The 17,421-nt window shown below is 39.9% G+C and overlaps 1 protein-coding gene across 4 annotated transcripts in view; it reads left to right on the forward strand.

Moving 5' to 3' along the window:
- Positions 1-3,692: 3,692 nt before the first annotated feature.
- Positions 3,693-17,421, forward strand: part of DENND5A (DENN domain containing 5A) — a 76,560-nt gene continuing 62,831 nt past the window's right edge. For 2 of the 4 annotated variants that reach the window (XM_032489047.1, XM_032489050.1), the window contains exon 1: positions 3,694-4,135. In XM_032489047.1, the coding sequence (XP_032344938.1) occupies positions 4,027-4,135 (109 nt within the window). In that variant the 5' untranslated portion in view covers positions 3,694-4,026. Of the gene's footprint in view, positions 4,136-17,421 lie in introns of all 4 variants that reach the window. The other 2 variants (XM_032489049.1, XM_032489048.1) reach the window with 2 other exon arrangements.

The raw sequence follows: 17,421 nt of genomic DNA on the forward strand, positions 1-17,421 counted from the left end.
CTCCTGCTCCTGAGGTTTTTTTAAGTGGAAGAGGCCATTGGCCCACGGAGTTTTGGAACCACGTGGCTTTTCCTCCCTTTCAGAGGTACAGGTTTACATTGGGTTAGCAGGGCCCTAATCTAAGGCCTGAACTTCTAGGTTGTTATCAGGGTCAGGGAAGTTTTGTTGTGTGTTTGCTGACACAAATCAGAGAAAATGGATGAGAAGGGAAGTTAGAGGAGGAGATTCAAATAAATGTTCTATTTTGGGCTTTCCAGGATACCACTATGGGGATTAGTTATGGGTACTTTGGTCCCAAGTGGGGTGGCCACTTGGAAAATAGCGAGTAGTAAGACTTGACTGGAGATAGATGGTGTGAAGGGGGATGCTGGAAGAATAACAGGATGGGTGGATTGGGCCTGGATCATAGAAGGCCCCAGCAGTCACAGTAGAAAGAGTTTGTACCCTACTAAGGTGCACCCTACTAAGGCTGGCAGGGTGTAGCATGACCAGAGCTGTGGTTGGCAAATTAATCATGTTTGTGTGAATAGGGGAGATTGGAGGAAGGGGAAGGAATTTTAAAAAGTTTTAATATTATTTATTTCTTGAGTAGATAATACATTCTTATGGTTCAAAACTCAAAAAGTACAAAACAACATATAATGAAACGTTTCCCTTCTATCCCTGATCCTGGTCATTCAGTATCCTAGGGCAAAGAATTTTAACAAAATTATTTATTCTTCCAAAAACAGTATATGCATGTACAAGAAAGAATGAAATACTTATTTATTTTATTTTCTCTTTTTTACACAGATGATAGTATATTACACATACTTTTTAAAAAAAATGTATCATCTCATCTAATTCACACAGCAAATATGTGAGGCAGGTAATATTATTTCCACTTTACAGATGAAAAAATCAAGGCACAGAGTGCTTAAGAAATCTGAGCTAAAGAAATACAAGTCAGAGGCAATTATTTTTAAATGTAGAAGAAAGCAATACAGCAGTAGGGGATTAAGAGGTACAAACTATTAGGCAGAAAATAAGCTACAAGGATATAGTGCACAACATGGGGAATATAGCCAGTATTTTATAATAACTGTTAATGGAGTATAACCTTTGAATATTGTGAATCACTATATTGTACACCTGTAACTTACATAATTTTTTACATCAACTATACTTCAAAAAAATTCAAAAAAAGAACTAAATAAATAAAAGTTAGAAGAAACAAACTCACTTATTAAAGAACTGATGGAACTAAAAAATTTTGTACTTTACTGAAAATTATCTTACAGAAATTTATGCTAAAATAGCACTTTTTAGTGAATGTTAGAAGGATCAGTTCCCTGACTTATAAATTTCACTGTTGGGATTTTCCAGTACAACAAATATTGGTATTATAATGTATTCTTGTAACAGCATGGGTCTCTAAAATCAGACACCCAAGATACAAATCCCAAGTTTACCATTTACAAAATCTGTAATTTTAGGTAAATTTCTTAAATTAATTTATGGATCTTGAAAGCAATCTTGTGAGGGGTAAGAATGATTATTCTCATTCCAGAGAAGTTAACTAATGTGCCTCAGTTCACACAGCTAGTAAGAGTGAGGGTGAGGATTTAAATCTTAAGAGCATCCAGCTCTGTTTTTTTCTCTGACTCTCAAAGAAGCAATCACCCTGCCAAACATATTTCCTACTAGGAAGGAGATCACTTTACAGCTGAGTATTTTGGGCCTCTGAGCAATTTCTCAGGGCAAATTAATACAGTCTTTTGTTTCTAACTTGTTTTATGAGTTGAGTTAGTGTGAGAGGCCTCCTAGCACCTGATCACCCTGGACACATTGGATAAAAAGCTTCTGGACTTCAAATTGAGGACACTTAAGCCTTTTTCAAGTCTCTTTTTCCACGTGACTCCCAGAGTGAGCATTCTAAGATGTAAGTCAGATCTTGTCACTCCTCAGCTTGAATTCCTTCAATTTACCATCCCTCTGACACACACATACTTTACAGGATAAATTCTTTTGCCTGGCATTCCAAGCCTTTCCTGCTCTGTCCCACTCCTCTTTCCCTGGTTTCATCTCCTTTTAATTCTTTATTTCCCAGAGAAATGAATTACTTGTTATCTGTATGAAACCATTTTAATCTGTTACTCCCTGTTGTTGCACATGCTGCCTGAAACATCTTTCCTTCCCCCTTTTACTTGAGAAATCCCTTTTGATCCTTTGGAATTCAGGCTGGATTATACCTCCTTCTGGAAGCCTTCCCTGACCATCTCCCAACCTGCAGAGATGCCCTCCTTCTGTGTTTTGTAATTAGCTCTCTGAGCCCCTCTACTGTCTCTGTGTCCTCAGCATGCAACATGGGGTGAGGCATCACCCTAAATGCTCTTTGTGAAGCTACCTTCTCTGCACTTCTCTCTTACTAGTTCAGGCAGTTTACATACAAGGAGGAGCAGGTGCTATGGTTCCAAGTGATGTTGGCTGTGACCTGCAAGCCACCCTCCCCGTGGGAACCAATACTTGAGGGAAGTACCCAGGAGAGAGCCCAGGGTCAGCCCTTGGGGAAGCCAGCTGCCTTCTAGGGCCCTTAGCAGCAGCCTGCCAGAGGAAACCCTGAGCACATCTCTTGCTGGAATAATGATATGATACCTAATATTTATTGAGTGCCTTCTAGTTCCAGGCACTATTCTGACCACTTAATCTGCATGCACATTTATTTTACGTAATCTACATAAAAACCATGACTGCTGGCACCTGGAGATTGCCCAAGTTTACACAGTAAATGATAAAGTCAGGATTCAAATCTGAGCTTTCTGTTTCTAGAGCCCATGCTAGTAACCACTAATATATTGCCTTCTTGGTTTCTGATCTCCAGTTTCCTGCTTAGCTTCTGTGGGAAACCAAAACGAAGAGACCCAAAACAAGTACCAGAAAGCAAGTTTCTTTCCTCCTCATCCCCTACTTCTCTCAGGACGAACGGCTCAGAAATGGAATTGAGAATTCTCAGAACCAGAAAGGGGGCTCCCAAGTGGCAGGGGCCTCTGGAGGCTCTAGGAGAGATAAAGGGACAGCTTGGTGCACGGGAAAAAGGTTGGGGTGGGGGTGAGGGAGCGGGAATGACCACGAGCCCAGAATTCTAGCCCAGGCTTTGTCTCTTAGACTCTATGTAACCTTGGGGAAAGTCCTTGCTTTTTTCTGAGCCTTAGTTTCCCCATATGTAAGACAAGGGTAAAAACAGGGCGGGAAGACCCACCTCCGCCAAAAGAGGGGGCATCCTCAGCTGTACTGAGGAGAGGGTTGGGCATGGGCGTCAGGGAGCGGGGTCAGGGAGAAGGCTCTATCTCGGGTCTAGGCCGACAGCCTGGAGTTGGGATGAAGCGGGCTTCCGAGCTCAATCCTGCTACTCTATGCCTGTGACAGGGCCGGGCTAAGGAGGAGATAGCCAGACCTTCTAGTGGGAGGCGGAGGTGGGGGAGGAACATGGGCCAGGGTCCCGACTCTGCGGGATGCGTCCACTCATCCCGCACCTTCTCAGCCCTTCCGAAATGAGTCGCAGTCCGGAGCGGGTGGCGGTCGCAGGCGACCGGACAGCAGCCGGCCGCGCTGCGGAGACCGCCTGGGAAGCTGCGGCCCGCAGGGTCCAAAGAGCATCACGTCATCCTTTCCGCGAGGCGCCCGCCCCCTCCCCGACGGCGCGTGCGCAGGCGCGGCGGGAGGGGGCCGCGGTGGGGGCTCTCCTCAGCGCTCTTCGCTCTTCTTCAGGCTCCGTGCGGCCGCGGCGCTCTCGGCAGGCGGCAGCGGCGGCAGTGCGGAGGGGAGGGCGTCCAGGATGCGGCGCGGGGCGGCCCGGTGCCCCCCTGCCCCGTCACGGCAGCCGCGGCGGCCGCGGGGACCGGGCCAAGGCCGGGGGCGGTGCCCCGAGCCGCGGTAGCGGCGGCGGCGGCGGCGGCGGCGGCGGGAGGGGCGGCCTGAGGGCGGGCGGGCGCCCGGTTGCGGGGGCTCGGCGCTCCGCACCGCCCGGCCCCGCTCGGCCCCGGCGCCATGAGCAGCGGTGGCGGCGGAGGGGGCTCGGCGCCCAGTCGCTTCGCCGACTACTTTGTCATCTGCGGGCTGGACACCGAGACCGGGCTGGAGCCGGACGAGCTGTCGGGTGAGTGCGCGCTGAGCCCAGGGCCGCTTTCCCCTGCCCGCTGCGGCCGGGGTCCCCGGAGGAAACCACCCCAACTCCCGCTTTGTCCCGAGAGCCGGGAGAGGGTCGGTCGGAAGGACCCAGGGCGGGCGCGGGGAAGGGGGCGTCGGGCTGGAGGACAGGCTATGGAAAGAGGGGCTCAGAGCCATGAGGGGTCTGAACGGCCCCTGCGCCCCTCTGCGCTGTGGCCAGGTCCTTCGGGACCAGGAGGAGGAAGGGTTGTGTGTTCTCAGTCTGGTGAAGGTTTAGTGACTTAGTATAAAATAAAGGGAAGCTTGTCCTCGAACACCCCCATTTGGGAGGGAACACCCCCATCCTACGTCCTGGTGAAAGTAAGTTCCACCCAGACTTAAAAAAAAAAAAAAAAAAGAAAAACAAAGAAAAACAAAAACTTGGTGAGTTTATCTGGCCTCTTCCCAAGAAGCCTGTGATCACAGTTCCTCAAAACCGTTCTAACCCAGCCCTTGAGCTGTGTCCCCTGGGTTGATGGGACATGAAGTAATAAAGTGAACTTGGGCCTGTCCAAGGAGGGTGAGAACTCCATTAGTTCTAGAAAGGGCTCGTACCCCGGGACCATGCCTTTTTTTTTTAATGAAAATAATTTATGTCCTTTATGAGGCCACAGTCATTTATGTATAAAAGGGCAGCAACCTTGTTGGAGGGCCTGGGTTGCATAGTGATGCCTCTCGAGTCATCCTTCAAAGGGGAGGTGGTGGGGAAGTGAGGGTAGCTCCCAGATCAGATTTGGCACTAATTGCGCAAGATGTGTCAGAATTGTAAAATCCCTGTGAATTCCACTGCACCGGTGTCAGAATTGTAGAATCCCCGCGAATTCCACTGCATCGTCATTGGAACCTTTGAATTGCAACAGTTTTGGAAAAGTTTTTGTCTGGAGTGTCCAGTTTGCAGGTTTCATGGGGTGAAGGTTGGTTGTGTCATTCTGATTTGATGAGGAATACTCCTTTCTTGTGTTCTTTTGTGATGTGTTCGCTGTAAAGTTTCTCTCCTGAAAGTGATTATCGTGTTGACTAATTTTACTTTGCTTCAGAGATGACAGGACAGGTCCCCCCCCACCAGAAAAATTTATTGTTTCTTATGAAAAAAAAAAATAGATGCATACTTCAAAATGGACTGTTTTTAAAAAGTGATGAATTGATGACCTTTAACAAGGTCAGAGCAAATACACTATTTCCTAAAATTAATAGCAGGTGGAGAAAAATCATGACGCAGTAATACAGTTAATACTAGACCTTTTGTTGGGGTAGCTTTAAGTTCACTTTTTTAGGTCTTGAAATTCTTACAGTACAGATGTAAATTTTTCATCTATGTTTCATACTTATTAAATTTGTGACTTTGTGAAGTAGTTGTTGGAATTCACATCATGGAATTGGAGCTGTAAGGGACCTCAGAGAGGAAAATGAGGCCTAGGAAGGACAGTAGGGCCTATGTCCTGCTAGTTAATTGCCTGACTTTGATCCAGTGCTCCTCTCCTGACACTAAACTGAATCTAATTACTTGGCTGGGCCTTTATAAAACACTACACGTTGAGAAGACTAAAAATAACACAGTTCTCCTCAGTAAAAGAAACTTTAAATTGGTGGACTAAACTAGCGTTATTTTTATGCTGTGCTTTTCAGTGTCTATTAAATTATATAGACATTTGATTTTCAGAAACAAAGAGAATGGTTTGCAAATGATAAAGCAGAGGAGTGGAGTGGGAAAGTGATTTGGTTTGTTAGTGAGAGCATGGGTTTTGGGGTTTAACATTGTCACTCTGCTGTTGACTTTCTCTGACTGGGGACCAAGTTAGATAACTCTGCTGGGGTCCTCATGTATAAAAAAGAGAATGTAAATAAAAAGTATCTAATCAAGTAGACCCTCAAAAATGTTAATTCTCTCTTAGTGAATATTTGTTAATTATCTGGCTTTTCAGCAGGCTAAAATTATATCCCTGTGAAAGCTTATTGAGAGAATAAAGACAGGGCTGTATAAGAACTGTAAAGAAGGGTATTTTTCTGTGTTTTTAAGTGTGGTTGCAGTAGTGGAATGCAAGACCATCTATTCAGTAGATGGCCTTTGTTAGAATAAGCACTGATTGAAGGATTTCTTTTTTTCCTTCATTTCATTTCTGGTGGGTTGATAGGGGAATCTGGACTACCCAGAGGGAATCTTTGAGTAAAACAAAACAGAATACAAATAGCTCTATGCGGGTCAGTCTTGAGACTCTCCAGGGTGCATTTTCTCTCTGCCTTATAGCTCCCAAACTGATGATGTCATAGTAAATGAAACTACAGGAAATTGTGAATTGCACCCAGGTTCTCTAGGGAGGTACTGAAGAGTCTATACTCTCTCCAAGCAAATTAAGTTATATACCTCAGATAGCTTCTATGCTCTTAAAAAGTGAATCCAGAACAAGCAAATCAAAGATGCTCAATGTTCCTTCTCACTTTATGGAGAAAGATTAAGATTCATTCTTTTTCTGTTTGCAGCAATAAGCATCGAATTTGCTGTGTTGAATATAGACTCAGATCATTGAATTTTATAGGAGTCTCCCTCTGTCACTTCTTTCCGTTTCTTCCAGACTCAAGCATTTAGGCAAGTTATGTAGTTATTTGTTGTGCAAGGAACAGTGCAAGTGAAAATTAACTTTATTTTCTTTTGGTTAGTTGAGGAAATACTTTGGGTTGAAGGAGAGGAAGGTAATCTATTGGTGGAGCACAAGTCTGGCCAATTTTAGGAAATAGTGTCTGCTTGTTAGCTTTTTGAGTTTGTCAAGTAGATAAACAAATCTGGAAGAAGTGTTTTTGATTTTGATTTTCTGTTATTGTTGGCCCATGCTAAGTGGGGAGGCAGATGGTAGTAGAGTCCAGTCCTTCTTTCTACCTCTTTGATGGATGGGTGTTCTGGGCATCTTCATTTTCCCTTCTTCTTATGGTCACCCCCAGTGGACTGCAGGAGAAGGTTTACTGTGAGGTGAGATTCCTGAGTTTACTTTCCCTGTCTCTGCCTGAGAGTTACGGTTCTAGAATGCTTGTAACGTCCTTCTTTGAAATCTTTAAATTCTTCTGCACTGACCTGCATCCGGCATTGAGATGTAAGTATCCTCGATTCGTGCATTCACTACTCCAGTTTTCCCAGGCTCTGAGAGGCAGGCCTTGTCAAGAATTGAAGAGAGGGCTTGGGGATGTAGATAGATGGGCAACTGGCCAGTGTCCTGTATGAAACTGCTTAGACCACTGACAATACACTGAAATCATCTCTTACTGTCACCATTAGAAGGGAGAAAAAGTGCTCACTGTCCAGGAAAGCCAGAGGACTGGTCACATCTTACATACTTCTCTTTAACCATATTGAGCAGTGAAATTAGAACAATAGAATCATGGAATGTCAAACATGGAAGCACTTTTAGAGATTATATAACCTGCTTTTTACATATGAGGAAACTGAGGACCTGAGAAAGTTGGAGAATATTTGTCTCCCTTGGTCACATTTTTATTCTTCTTTTCTGCTACTTGCATGATTCTTTGCATACTTTGTAGTTATTTGATCAATAAGGGGGAGACAAGTGAAATATTTGGCAGGGGCAGGAGCAGGCATGGCATTTTTTTCTAGTGTAGGTTTCTCTTTCATGTTAAGCAAGAATACTGTGTGTGATTATCAAGAGAGATATCTTTTTTTTTTTTAGCTTTTTCTTTTGATGTAATTTCACAGCAGATGCTGACATGAATAGTACAGAGAACTTCCATACATCCTTTTTCCAGATTCACTGTTAACATTTTGCTCTACTTGCTTTATCACTTATATAAGTGTTTTCTTTTTTCTCTCTAACATATAAAAACATCTTTATTGAGATATATAATTCACCTGTTTACACAATTCAGTGTCTTTTAGTATATTCACAAAGTTGTGCAGTCATCACTATAATCAATTTTAGAATATTCTCCCCCGAAGACCCATAACCCATTAGCAGTCAATTCCCATATCCTTCGAACTCCCTAACCTCACACACACCCCTAGGCATCCACTAATCTACTTTTGACCTTTATGGATTTGTCTATTCTGGACATTTCATTATAAAAGGAATAATATAACATGGTGTTTTGTGATTGGCTTATTTTACTTAGCTTGTTTTCAAGGTTCATCTATGTTGTAGCATATATCAGTACATCATTTCTTTTTATGGCTGAATAGTTCATTGTGTGAATATACCACATTTTACTTATCATAAATGATGGACATTTGGGTTATTTATATGCTTTTTGGTTATTATGAATTATGCTGCTGTGAACATTTGTGTACATTTTTGTGTGGACATATGTTTTCATTTCTCTTAGGTATATACCTAGGAGTGGAATTGCTGGGTCACATGGCAACTCTGTGTTTAACCTTCTGAGAAATTGCAGACTATTTTCCAAAACAACTGCATAGTTTATATTCCCACTAGCAATGTATGAAAGTTTCCCTTTTTCTCTATGTCCTTACCAACACTTACTATCTTTAATCATAGGCATCCTAGTGGGTGTGAAGTGGTATCCTTGTGGGTTTGATGTGCATATTCCTGATGGCTAAGAAGGATATCTTATTTAAAAGAAACAAAGAAAAAAGAAAAAAAGGCTATCTCTTCTCAAAGATGAAGTGGGTACAAAAAGTTTGATGAGCCAGTTTCAAACAGAGTCAATTTGAGCTAACCTTTTTATTTTCCTCTACAAGTCTGGTCAGTTCTGTGCAAATTCTCCCATGGTCATTTTAGAAAGACATCTCTGCTCTAAAGCTTAGGCTCCTAGCTGAAATGAAATTCAAATCCTGATAGCTTACCTCAAGCATCTGTGGATACTTACTGAGGTCCATGTGGGAGGGGGAGGTTTCCAAAGTTAGGTCATGTGTTTCCTTTTATAAGGTAGAGCAAATATGAAGTGAAGAAAAGAGACTAACACACAGAAAACAATTACAGAGCAACCCCAAGGCAGTTTAAAATTATATGCTAAATTTAGTTAGAGGGACTATATTCTTAAACCTAAGAGAACCCCACTTTACACTCCCTCAGGAGGTGAGGATCTCACTGAAGGTAAGTGGATTTTACTTTAATGACACTGTGGCCCTGCTCCTCTCTTCTTAGGAGGAAATCTTGAGTCACAGTGTTTGGTGCTTAAGTGAAATTCTCTTAGATGCTGTTCAGCCCTTCCTTCCTTCCTTCCTAGATTATAAATAAAATTTTCTTTGCCTGAGGCCTCCTTTGGCAACACCCATTTCCAGTCCTATATCCTTTTATAAGCCTGTTTTTTGGCTAACTCTGGTGGAAGGTGTACTTGGACTTTGCTTGGGTCCTCAATTCCTGTTGTCATTCCTGGGTTTGAATTACTGTCAGGTGGTCTTAGAGGTCTCTCAGGAACCTAGCTGCACATAGAGGAACCTATATTTGATATGTTTTAGGTTCTGCTGGAAATGGCATAGGACCTAGTGAAAGAAAGAAAGCCTTCCCTTACACAAGCTGGTGACTTCTTATGGAATTCAGTGATTACACATAGGTTATTGTTGCCAAATTTTTAGATTTAGCTCTCAAAATTTATTAAGTGAGGCAGATATTGGTCAAATATCTATGTTCCAGATGTTTTGTGAAGGCTGGTTTTAGGTTGGAGTGTATAGAACCCTGGATTGGGTTTATGAGTGTCAGAGTCCTGTCATGGTGAAAATGAGCATGTGACAGCTCTCAAGCTGTCTGCAGTACGTTTCTGAGGGGCCAGGTATGGCTCTAGGAAATTAGATGGGAGCAGCTGTAGTTTAGACGATCAAATTTCTAAAATGTTACACTTAGGATATTTGTCATCCCATGATTGTCATCCATGGGATCTGTCATAGTTTCCTGTTAAAAGAGAACCAGGTTAGTAATTTTTTTCTGTTCATTCGTGTGATCGGTAGGTCAGGTCAAAATTTTGCTAGGCCATCTGTGGTCTACTTTATGGACTGAACTAGCTACATTAGTCTAAAATGTTTTCATGAAGTGCTGAGAGGACTTGAGCAGGGAGAAGATATGTGGAGATTTGTCTAATGAAGCTTCATTCCTCTGTGAGTGTGGGATTCCTTGTTTTCTAAACTATTGCTAGTTGGCAAAATATGAGTGTGCATTTATTTATATTGGTCACAAAATAAAAAACTGTCAGAACTAGATCTTAGCTAGTCTAGCCACCACTTTTGACAGATGGTAATGATTAATACTTGCCAATGACTTTATAGTTTTTAAACAGTTTTTTTAATATTTTCAGCCCCACTTGAAATACATTTTTTTTTTTTTTTTTTGTCCAGTGTCACCCAGAAAGTTAGAAGGAACTGTTAGAATCCAGGTCTTCTGTCTGCTGTCTCACCATTGATGAGATTATTCTTTTAAAATGATAGATTTGGGAATACTGAAGCAATATCTTAATCACTGAATAACAGAGCTGTGATGTGGCCTTTTTGATTCAGTCCCCAAACCACAATGCAGTAGAGGAATCTCTCAGGAGAGAAGCCAGGTCATTCGTTTTTTGAATTGTAGTTAAGGCTGGTTGTTCTTTCATACTTTTTTTTCCCCCTGGCTCTCCACACTTAACAATTCTGAAAATGTCTTTCTTAGACCGAATAGTTACTGGGCTTTGTTTCTAAGAAGCTCTCTTTTTTGTGTGACTGTTTCAGGATGTTTTACGCTTTTTGAGGCCTGTTTTCTTTGAAAAGGCAAGAAAATGATTTGCATTTGCTAACCTCGGAAATCCCTCAGTGTAGCCTGCAGTTTGCATCTTTTTTGGTTGTAGTTTGGGTGCTGCCTGTGACTTCTGATTTACCATATTCTTTATAATGAAAGGGTATGAGAAGCAACTAAGAAACTCAGGATTTTTAAAGTCCTGAAGACAAAGAGGAAATGATTTAGAAATAATAGCCATAAACCATGATTTATAAGTGGATAAACCAATTTATAACAAATTACATTTATTAAAAAATATATAGAACTACTTTCCAGGAATGTCAGAAGAGATGGTTCCTTTCTCACTTGTGTCATTTCTGATGTCCTTTTCTTTCTTTGTTTTTGTAGTTTTAGAGTAATGGCTCTCTAACAATGTTTTAGCCTAGTTATGAAGATAGGTATTAATTATTGTTATGTTGTTGAAGAAAACCAGAGATTTTATTTTGGGTAAGTTAGGTGTCTCTTGTTTTCCCCAGAGTCTTTATTTGACAATGACCATTAAAATTTTAATTTTTTTCCTGATTATAAAAACCATAGGTCATTATAAAAATGAAAACATTACGAAGTTATGTTATAAACTCCTCTTGTCCAAGAGTCTGGTAGGCAAATTTATTAGCTTTGCTAGAAGTGCTTTGCATTGTAGATATTTGATAAAGATTTGTATTAATTATGAAAAGATAAAGGCTCCTTATTCAGATTTTCAAGGAATTGTATGTAACCATGTTTTTTTTTCCCCCTGATATAAGGCATTGTACTTTACCTTTTAGAAATTAAATAAGTAAAACTTCTACAGCTTTTGTAAGTGCTGAGTAATAAAGAATGTGGAGGTCTATAGAAGAGAGGAATAGGATAGGATTGTTTTCCCATACTCAGTTGGTTATTTGGGGTTATTGCATTACTTAAACTTGCGTTTTCTGGATGATTAATGAAGTTGAGTACCTCTCAAAAGTTTATCAGATACTGGTATTTCCTCTTTTTAGAAGTATCCAAGTTTTGCCATTTTTCTTTTAGGTTTTTTTCTTTTTTTCCACTCATTGATTTAATTGAATTCTTTATATTTTCTAGATATGAGTCTTTTGTCAGTTATATGTATTGCAGATATCTTCTTGTGATTTGTGTGTTTCCTTTTCATTCTCTCAATGATAACTTTTGATGAACACAAGCTTTTAGTTATAATGTAGTCCATTTTATCAGTTTTCTCTATGCTTCATGCCTCTTCTGTTCTGTTTAAGATATTTTTGCTATTGCAGGGTCACAAGGATGTTCTTTCTTTCTTTTTAAAGCCTTTATTGTTTTACCTTTCCCATTTAGATCTGCAATCCCAGAGCGAACCCTCTTAAACACTATGCTATCACACTATTCTGTACTGCCTCAAAAAGCTCCCCTACCTTTTTTTGTATGAGTGTGTGCCATTTATCAGTATTATCTACAGAGTGAAAGAGAAACATTTCTGTTGCTCTCACAGCTGGGCCTGAAGTACAACAAGGCTTTGATATAACCAATACAGTGCTTTTAACACACATTTAGTAAAACAAATCCTAGTCTTTGTTCTTGGATTTAGTACCAATTGGTAAAATTTTAGTGGTTGAGGAAACTGCTAAAACAAATTGTTACTATAAAAAGTCTTAGAGGTAAAGATAACTTTCTTCTGTTATTGAGGGTAACCTGACAGGAGGCTCCCAGATTCTTATATCTCCTTTGTGCTCTGGAGAGAGTGTTGTGTGCTTCCTTATTATAAGCTGTGGTTTGAAATTTGGACTTAGAAACATGTGAGTGTTCTTGATACAGCCATCTTTGCTGTTCTGTGAAGCTGATATATGTTGTCACTTTCATGCAGTAGAGGCTTCCTTCTTGAGAAACATTTGGGAATTGCCAGGACATTTCTGTGTCTTGTTTTTATGGTTAAAGATTTAGAGGTGACTCTTGCTTGTATGGCTGTTTCCTTTTTTTTTTTTTCACCTCTCATGCTCCATGTAAGTATGTCCCATATGCTTTACATGTATTTACACACAGTCTATCAATAGACCTATGAAATATGTATAATTATCCCCATGTTACAGATGAGAAAACTGAGATTTATGGAAGAGAGTCACTGGGCATGTTACTTAAAATTCAGCAACACGTGCAACTAGTATTTGAATCTATATTTGCTTGTCTTTAAGTCCTATTTCTTCCACTATAGCATCTGTGCTATAGGATATACTGCAGTACCTTCCTAGCTTCATCTGGATGAGAGGTTTGTTCAGATTTGTGAGGCCTGTCTGCCTAGAGAATGAGATAGTTTACTCAAGTGTGTTCATGAATTCTGGGACCAGTTGGTTTTGAATGGTAAATTTTTATGTCTGTATAGCACTTAGCATAGAGCTATGTGCTGCACAGTAGGAACTCAATCAGGATTGATAGACAAATTGCTTGAGTGTGGAATAATGCGGTAATGTAGCAGAATGGCTGAGTGTGGGGTAGACAGGTTCTCTATCCTATGGTGAGTGAGTGGGGAAAACATCACTCTGATTGTACTTATATTTATAGCTTGGATTTGTTGAGAGGATGTGAGTATGATGTGAGGTTTTGTATGAATTGTTTTGATTAAATGTATTGCACATTTAGTAAATATCTGTGCGTTGATATTTTGATGAATTGTGGGAATATTTTCACCTTGAGAGATTATTAAAATTTTTGGCTTGACACATTTTCTTCTCTTTCAGTGGTAGCAGAAGTGTATTCATTTTCAGAATTCTCCTTTAGCCTCATTCTGTAATAGATTTGTTAGTTTGGTTTCTGCTGCTGTGGTAAGAACTGTTATAATTAGCATTTCTGCATCCTCTAACACTTTTATGGATTTGCTTCAAAGAACTCCTCCCTCCACCCCCCAAAAAAAGCTTTTGTTGTGCTAAATATTTCTTCAAAAATGGCATTTTATGCTGGGCAATACTCTAAATGTGAAATTCCAAATAACCACATTTGAAAAAAATATCTGCAAGACTGAAATGGCACCAGAAGCTTTTTTGCCCCATTGTCGTGGTAAATTATCTATAGATTGGAGAGGATATAACTGAATTGGTAAGAGGAGACTGAAACCTGAGATCATTAAGCATTTATGTAGGAGCATTTAATTCCTCTGAGTGAATTCAAGTCTCCTGACCCAAATTACTTGAGTATTTTAGTATAAATAAACCTACTTGAGTTCTGAAAGAATTTTGGGGTGATTATCATTTAGTCACTGTCAGTAACCTTTAAGGAATCATGGACTTACTGCAAGACATATTTTCAAGACTGAGAAGAAGTGACACATTTCTAGTCAATCTAGAATGGTTTATTAAGGCTACAGTATGAAGATATAGAAAAGGAAGCTGTGATTATTAGAAGTCAACACAGACCCACTGAAAGTATGTTCAGTCAGACTTGCCACATTTTCTTTATTAGGGGAGTAGACTGGTAGAGGAGGGAAATACCATTTTTTGATTCAAGAATGTTTTGAACGGAATGATTAGGATATAGTTGGGGATAAGAGATTTGAGCTGTATAATGAAACAGGTGGTACAAAAGTAGAAGTATTAGAAGGGAGATATGACTTAATAGCAACACAAAAATATGAGACTTTTAGTTGGATGCAAGTTTGACTTATGGCAAAAGTGTCGTTTGGTTGACAAAAAGTTGTGATTTTACCTTGCATTAATAGAGAGATATTATTGAAAAAGAGAGTGGATAGTACTGTTTTAAAAGATGTTAGTTAGACCACACCTAGACAGAATGCTGATTTCAGTTCTAGGAGCTAGGGTGGGAACTGAAAATGTCATGTGAACTACATTCAAAGGAGTAGATTTGTTTTATGACCAGTAAATGGCTCTCACAGTAGCTCCCACAGAAGAGTTTCAGAAGAACTCAGAGATGGAGAAATCTGTATGGAAACACAAAAGTCCCAGGATAGCCAAAACAGTCTTGAGAAAGAAGGATGGAGCTGGAAGAATCACAGTCCCTGATTACAGACTGTACTACAGAGTTACAGTAATCAAAACAGTATGGTACTGGCACAAAAACAGACATGTAGATCAATGGAAGAGGACAGAAAGTCCAGAAATAAACCTACTCACTTATATCAATTAATCTACAACGAAGGAGGCAAGAATATACAGTGGAGAAAAGGATCTTTTCAATAAATGGTACTGGGAAAACTGAACAGCTACATGTAAAAGAATGAAATTAGAACATTCTCTAACATCACATACAAAAATAAACTAAAAATGGATTAAAGACCTAAATATAAGACTAGATACTCTAAAACTCCTAGAGGAAAACATAGGCAGAACAGTGTTTGACATAAATTGCAGCAGTATATTTTTGGGTAAACCTCCTAGAGTAAGGGAAACAAAAGCAAAATAAACAAATGGGATCTAATCAAATTTACAAGCTTTTGCACAGCAAAGAAAACCATAAGCTAAATGAAAAGACAACGTATGGAATGGGAGAAAAGATTTGCAAATGATGCAATCGACAAGGGAATTTCCAAAGTATACAAACAGCTCATACAGCTTAATATCAAAAAACCAAATAACCCAATCAGAAAATGGGCAGAAGACCTAAATAGACATTACTCCAAAGAAGAGATACAGATTGCTAACAGGCACATGAAAAGATGCTCAACATTGCTAATTATTAGATGAATGCAAATCAAAACTGCAGTGAGGTACCACCTCACACCAGTCAGAATGGCCATCGTCAAAAAGTCTACAACTAATGAACACTGGAGAGGGTATGGAGAAAAGGGATCCCTCCTACATAGTTGATGAGAATGTAAATTGGTGCAGCCATGATGTTTTTAGTTTTTTTAAGGAAAAAAACTAAAAATAGAGTTATCATATGATCCAGCAATTCCATCCCTGGGCATATATCTGGAAAAGATGAAAACTAATTTGAAAAGATACATTCACTCCAGTGTTCATAACAGCACCACTTACGGTAGCCAAAACACAGAAGCAACCTAAATATCCATTGACAAATGAATGGATGAAGAAAATGTGGTATACACACACACACACACACACACACACACACACACACACACACACACACACAATGGAATATTACTCAGCCATAAAAAAGAATGAAATAATGCCATTTGCAGCAGCATGGATGGACCTAGAGATTATCCTACTAAGTGAAGTAAATCAGACAGAAAGACAAATATATGATATCACTTATATATGTAATCTAAAAAAATGATACAAATGAACTTATCTACAAAACAGAAACAGACTCACAGACATAGAAAATAAATTTATGGTTACCAAAGGGGAAAAGGGTGGGAGATAGATTAGGAGTTTGGGATTAGCAGATACACACTACTTTATATAAAATAGGTAAGCAACAAGGACCTACTGTATAGCACAGGGAACTATATTCAATATTTTGTAATAACCTATAATGGAAAAGAATCTGAAAAAGAATAGGTATATATATGCAGAACTGAATCACTTTGCTGTGCACCTGAAACTAACACAATGTTGTAAATCAACTATTTATGTCAATTTAAAAAAAAGTTGGGGAAACATAAAATAAGCAAGAGTATACCAGATAGACTATGAAAAAATAATAGTGGGGGAAAAAAGAGAAATGGTGGTATTTGACTGCAATAGCTTGAATACTGTCTACTGCCACTATTGCCTCTATAAATAACTATTGCAGGAAAATTGCTACCCTGTTAGTCATTCTGCTAGGGTCCTCATTTTAGCAGACCTAATGATTTTCTAGGAAAAGGAGGATCACTGTTTGTAGGGTTGTTGAACTAAATGGAACTGATTCATTTTCAGAGTCTGTCTAGGCAAGAGAGTATGAGAGACGTAGAAGACAATGGACATTAAGAAGGTGGAGAGAAAAAATTGACATAGCATTTGCTCCTTAGGCTCTTTCTAAGAAGCTTTTCATCTAAACCTTTGGCAGCAGTGGCAGCTTTTAGTCTTGATTTTCTTCCAAGGACCGATAGAAGGCCCAGGCCTCATGTCTGCATGTGCATTTTACTAAGCTCAGTTACTGGCAAACTGGGTTGGGCTCCCAGTTTAACCCCATTTATTATTCTCTCTGGACCTCTATCAAGAGAAGTCTCGGAGGGGCCATCTTTTCCCTAACTACTGAAGGATAGGACAGCTTGGACATTGATGGTGCTTGGTGCAGGAAAGGATCCAGGAGATTTGGGTTGCTTTAGTTGGGGAGGAACCCTCTCATGATCTGTGGGTTGAGGATACTGCTCTGTATCACAGCAGAGAACTTGGGATTTTATTCCTTTTTAGGCTCCTGATGAAGATTACTTACTCTTAGTTGTTTTTCTTACACCAAGATTGTACTTCTTGACTGCTCTAAATTCTAAAGTTCTAAGAGACATCCACTTTAATGTAGTAGATGTAAAGAACTTTGGTTGGGGTGTCTGGAGGGGTTTCTAATCCCATTTTGCCTTATACCCATTGGTGACTTATTATCTCTGAGCCAGTTTCCTTATCTGTAAAATCAGAGGGTTGTGGTGATTAATGGAATAATATACTAT

Source organism: Camelus ferus, chromosome 10, assembly GCF_009834535.1.
Source record: "Camelus ferus isolate YT-003-E chromosome 10, BCGSAC_Cfer_1.0, whole genome shotgun sequence".
NCBI classification, from domain to species: domain Eukaryota; kingdom Metazoa; phylum Chordata; class Mammalia; order Artiodactyla; family Camelidae; genus Camelus; species Camelus ferus.